General features: G+C 41.3%; 1 protein-coding gene across 3 annotated transcripts in view; it reads right to left on the reverse strand.

The window, feature by feature from the left end:
* The window catches only part of LOC108752552 (unconventional myosin-XVIIIa), a 55,903-nt gene that overhangs the window by 33,429 nt on the left and 16,395 nt on the right, over positions 1–6,079 (reverse strand). Inside the window, exon 1 of one of the 3 annotated variants that reach the window (XM_018493419.1) lies at positions 797–1,862. The exons of the other annotated variants lie outside the window; for them this stretch is intronic. Coding sequence (XP_018348921.1) covers positions 797–1,696 — 900 coding nt within the window. The 5' untranslated portion in view covers positions 1,697–1,862. Of the gene's footprint in view, positions 1–796; positions 1,863–6,079 lie in introns of those variants that run through there. 3 annotated transcript variants of the gene reach the window in all.

Here is a 6,079-nt window from a genome sequence, read left to right on the forward strand (position 1 = left end):
ATATAAATGGTCTTATTATTAATGTTATCAGCATATTCTTTATATTATTGATTAATTATAATTATAAGATGCTAATTGAAGTTATGCAATCGTTTAAATGGCTTATTAGGTATTAAATGGTTTACGCGAACAAAAGTTAAGCGTGTCGCGCGGCTCTATTCTCTTTAAATCTGTGAATCACCGGCGTCGGTGCAGCTGCGAGTTCTCGCGTATTGATTTCCGCATCGAGCAATTGCAAAACGGTGACTCGTATGGTTCCACCAGGTAAGGAAGACAGAACAGCGAGTTTCCTGATACATGCATTACTATTACTATATCAGATCTCGGGGCTCATTGGTAGCGCACAACGCGCCATTGTTTCACGAATACGCGGCAAACGCCGCTCCTTCAAATAGGCCTAAATGAGGAGATTGTTTGAATATTACGAGTTTGCCCTTTAAACGAGTTTCACGCGCTCTCACGCGATGACAATTTGCCAGAAATTTTCTCTAAAGGCACATATCATGTTGAAGATGAAGCTTTATGCTCTAATCGTGAAATTACACATTAGTATATCTCAATTCATTTTATCGAAATTGATAGTTCGGTAAAGGATAATGTCATTTCTAAGATAAATTAATAGAAGAAAGATAAATCGTTCCTTGTGTTTTGCGTTATTTCGAAATCGCTTTATTTCGTAAGAATTATCGACATTTTCTCAATCATTGACAAAAATGATTTTCCATTGGTTCAGGCCAATGAATTCAGTCTCTTGGAGAGACTTCCAAATTTTCTTCAAATCTTTTGCAAAACATACCTCGTCCGTTTGCGGCATCACCTTATTTTCCAAAAGGACCTCGAGGCGCTTCATACACTCTCCTTCGTCCTTCGCGCGATCACTTTCTCCGCCACGTTTCACATTCTTCATTATGCTTGACTCTACTTTTCCGTTCTCTCGTATTTTTCGTCTTATCTTCCTAGCCAAGGCCATCTCAAACAACTCCTCCCATTCGATAATGTCTTGAATTGGTTTCGCGCATCTTTGGTGACCCGGTCGGCTCCTCTTCGATACTTTCTTCGAGCTATTCGCCCAGCTACTCTTGAAACTAAACATCCGGATCCCATTATCCATGCTCGGCATCTTCTGTTCTATTTCCGCTGTGATCCTATGCCACTTGCGCTCCTTTGGCGTCCTGATGACATTACTGTCGTCCCAGCCTTTTTCCATTCTCTTAATCCTGTCGTCCATGCATCCTACGCGCAAAGTGTCCGCCCAGCTCTCCTTCTTGAAGCCTTTGGTAGCTCGTAGAGACGGCGAGCATTGATAGCTCCCGTGAGATCCTTTGATTTTTTCTTTGGCATTGGATTTGACACTTGACGTTCGTTCGAGGACGCGATTTGAGTTGATCAGTCGATTCTCCGGACAACCGTTTTGCCCAATTTCGGAGGAGTGCATGCTGTCGCTGTCACTGCACTCCCACGAGCTCGTACTATTTCTGCTATGTTTTCTGTCGAGAACGACAGAACCGTTGCTGAATTCGTGCTGCTTCGAAAAATCCTGCGCCGGTGACTTTAGGATCTTTTGCGAGGGGAAGCCTTGACGATTGTTTTTTTGTTTAGCTATCCCACTGGCATGAGCTTTGCCTCTACAAGATCTGTGAAGAAGATGATGTGCATCGAGCGACATATTATCGACCTCATCCCTGCTGCGCGGCATCTTCTTGAGTCTCTCCTCGTCAAGAGAAGCAGGTTTCACTTTGTCAGTTTCCCAACGCAATTATCACTAATTCCGACGGGGTTCCTCTTACGCAGCGGGAGCTTTCCTAAGTTTGCTTGAGAATTCACATCTATAGAATTCTTAATTAACAGTCGAAAGTTGAAAATGTCTTCATCACTTAGCGCGATAATGTGAGATTATGTCTTTAATGTAAGATGTTTGGTGATCATAAAACTTTGTTATACTATATGTATATGTCTTGCCCTTGGTTATCTTGATTGGTATCCACTATTAGTAAATCATTAATCCTATCATCCTATTAATTCCACATTATTCTTGAAGTCACGACATGCGGTAGAAAATATCAATCACTCAGTGCCCACTATATATTCGCAATATATATTCGATTTACATGACATATCGTTAAAATCTATTCTCGAGCAGTACCGCCGATCATCATCATCATCATCAAATTCGATCGAGATGTATTAATTCACGAAGACGTGAATGTCATCACACAAATTTATCAATTTTCTCACACGTTTCTCTCAGTTTCCGTTTTAAAGCGTTTCAACCAACGACTCACACCCGCGAAAACTAAAACACGGCTATTTCCAGGAGATCCTTTCATGACGCGAGACGACTGCTACGACGGTCACGAGGGCAGGACTCGATCACGAGGAGCATCACGGGGGTCTCCCGAGTGTCGACTGAAGCAACGCTGGTGCTCCAAGACAGAGACAGGTCTCCTCTCGTTGAGGAGAACCGAGGAGAACGAGAGAGGCGTGTGCCCACGAGAGCCGCCCGGGAGTTCTTTCTCTCCATCACGAAACGTAATTCTCCCGCTCGGCTCGCACTCCACGTTCCTCCGTCCTCGTCTCTCGCTTCTGTCGCTCAGATGTCCCCTCACAGTCCCTCTATCGGTCGGCTCTTTGCTCACTCCAACGTCCTTCCTCCGCGACTTGTACAGACGGCAAACAGTCGGCTAGTAGGCCGATCCGATTTCACGGTGATTGCGAATCAAGATGCAATTAGCGCAAATTCGGAGATCCAGGCGAAATAATACGACATCTCTTTTTCGCAACGTAAATGCTGTTTTCAACATATACATCTTACCAGGAGACCAAGAGACCTCGGTCATATATAATTCTTTACTGCCAACATAAAACTTCAAAAACAAACCGCAATTTTGCATTTAAACCATTATTCAAAATTAAAATGTTTTAATATGTTCACTCATTTTGTCTACATATATATAGTTTGAAGCTAATGATATAGATGCGTTCGTTGTCTGAAGTTAAATGGCAAGCTTCCTCTTAGAGACCACGGAACTCAACCTACGGAAGCGTAACGTAAGTGCAACCAAGAATCATTTCTAAGAAATACTCGGCTTGATCGTTCGCTTCAAATATATGTAGTTGCCGTTTACTGTCCAGAGAGCTCCCGCGTTTTTGAAAGCTTCGAGCGAGACACGGAGGAAATGCCGGGAGTAGTATAGAAGTGTTTATATATAGCTTTCTTCAGAAGGGAGTTCTAGGCAAAAGCAGCGGGAAATGTCTTATTTAAGGAACTCTCAGTCTAGTCTTGCTTCCTAAAATGAAAACTAGCGTATGAGTTTTTTTTTTTTTTTTTTAAGTAGTTTTATACTCTGTATATTTCGCCATTTTGTTTTTTTCTAAAGATATGTCCCACTAGAATATATATTATACTCTCCAGCTTTGTTAAATTTCATTTTTACATCTCGCAGCTATCACGATGGAATTACGCCGTCGTGACGTTTTAATTTTCCACATGATTATAAGTGTGGCAGAAAGAAAATCATGATCTATCCAAGGAAAACATCCACGGATTACTCACGTGCAGTACGTCGAAGCACGACGACTCGCACGTGCTGCCGAGAGAAGCGCATTCGTGAAGTTTCGAGGGAGCACTGAGCTGCTATTTTAAGAAACTCGTAACACGCGAGATTGCGTCGAACCAAAGCGAGTTACCCGGGCGGACATTGCCACAGACATGCGCCAGTACAGAGAGACGTAATATAACGGCGCAGCCGGTGTTTAACTCTTTGCGGTCCGGGTATCACCGCCATGGCCATATTGGTGGCTCAAGAAACGACCGGAGAATTTCTCGGATGCTAATTCTCGACGATAATTCGCTTCGCATATCGATAACATCCGAAGTATACGTATACATGCAGACGCCGTATCGTGTCTGTAATGAGGTAAATGATAAAAACAACCCTCTTTCAGCTTCTTTCCTCATATCAATTGAAATTCGCCATGTAAGAGCCACGTGGACGAGATAATACCATTCAAGGACGTGTAGTGTTTGATCGGTTGTGAGGAAAGAGGCAATTAGTTTTCTAAACGCGCTATTCTAGGTTTTAAATTATGCCAGACCGATGACGCATCGTTGTCATTGTTTGACAATGGTGCGTATTCATTGCGGAGACGAGGAACGTCCTGAATCGATCGTCGTGGGTGGATTGCTACACAATCAACAATTTCTCTGTTACATTTTGTCTACGGCGCGTGGGACGCGTCAGATCGATGAATTAGAAGTAGATAAGAAAAAGATTTGCATACCGCGCGCACGCATATACCTCTAAGGCCAGATCTCCAAAAGAAAAGAATGATTTGGGCTAACTCGAGAGTGTCACGGCTTTGTATTGGTTTAACATGATTCAGTTGGGCGGTATAGGAAAAAAAGATCTATCAGCAACATTAGTCAAGAAGTTATTGAAAATAATTCAATTGCAGTTGCACGAAACAAATAACGTTTTATTAAAACAAGAGCAGATCTGCAAAATGGAAGAACGATTTGGGTTGACTCGAAATTGTTGTGCAATAACTTAGCGCGGTTTAATAAACGATACGAAAAAAAATGTATTAAATATTAGCCAACTGCAGTTTAATTGAAAGTAATTTTGTTAATTCAATGATTATATTATAGTATATTAATGAAACAAATAACATTTGATTATAACAAGAGCATGACGTATTTATTTTATTAATACTGTGTAATTAAATTAACAAGATTAGACTGTCTGTAATTGCTATCGTTAATGCTGTTGTATTAACAGCATTGTTTGCGAGCTATTTGCTTCTAAGCTTCTTATTGCTATCGATATATACACGGAAAAAATGATATTAATCCAACATTGTCTTTTTTCATGTAAATCGATAGTAAAAAAGAAATCAGGAGCAAACAGTCGTAACAGTGCGATTTACTAGTATGTGCATGAAAATTGTCGATATAATCGGAAAGACTAAAACTAGTAACACGTAGAATGACGTAGCGTATCTGGTAAATAAATGCTTTTCGCTTAACATACATTATAATTATCGTTCTCAATTATCGATCATTAATATCATGATTGCTTTTTTTCTCCATTGCGACACACGTATCCGTCGATCAACGCTCGTTAGTGCAAACCTTCTGCATGGTAAGAAATTTCCTGCCAAGAGTAAATTCCTGATCCGTGCGCCGTTTCTCACGGTGCACGATGTGTGACCGCGCTTCACGGTAACATTGTTCCGTGCAGCGACTCGCGCTATGCACATTTTTTTATGCCGCGCTTAGTGGAGAACGGGACGACGGAGGAGATAGGTGGAACAACTGGAATTAAAGTGTAGGTCGAAACGGCCGGTGATCCCTCGATGCGGACGGCGCGAGTGCATAACATATGCGACAAACAAGGCAAACTCGACGTAAAGGCGACGCGCCGCATTCAACGAACAATCGGATTTCGATAACCGTTATCTTCTAATGCAGCACGTGTCACTGCCCGATTGCGCTTCCAAGATTCACATTGCTGTATTGAAAAAAATAATAATGAAATCTATCATTTTATACGTCACGAAGGTAAATGTAAATGTAGCCATAAATTTAACTGGTTTTAATTTTGCATTTAAGAATTTACAAAAGTAACTACAGTATATATCTCGATGAGAACCTATCGAAAATATCGATAGAATCTACGAGGAAAGGTCGTTCGAGGCCGCACCAGATTCTTGAGAGAGAGAGAGAGAGAGAGAGAGAGAGAGAGAGAGAGAGAGAGAGAGAGAGAGAAATGAAATGGAAAATGAGTCTTTTAGTCGCTCATGCTGCGTGAATTGCTAAACCGACCTTGTGCGTTGTAGCGATCGGCGTAGGCGTGGTTGCGGCCGGTGAAGTTATAAGTGGTAGATTTAAGAAAGGTGTCGAATTCGATGCGAAGAAGAAAGAGAAAAAGTCACGAAAATGTTAAAATATACGAGAAGGTCAGAACGTGAATAAAAAAAAATGCATTCCTTTGTACGAAATGATTGTTATTGATAGTCGCTTTTAAGCGATCAGAAGAAACATGACGATACTAAATTAACATTTGAATCAAAACTGAAT

The sequence above is a fragment of the Trachymyrmex septentrionalis genome, unplaced genomic scaffold (assembly GCF_001594115.1).
Source record: "Trachymyrmex septentrionalis isolate Tsep2-gDNA-1 unplaced genomic scaffold, Tsep1.0 scaffold60, whole genome shotgun sequence".
In the NCBI taxonomy this organism is placed as follows: domain Eukaryota; kingdom Metazoa; phylum Arthropoda; class Insecta; order Hymenoptera; family Formicidae; genus Trachymyrmex; species Trachymyrmex septentrionalis.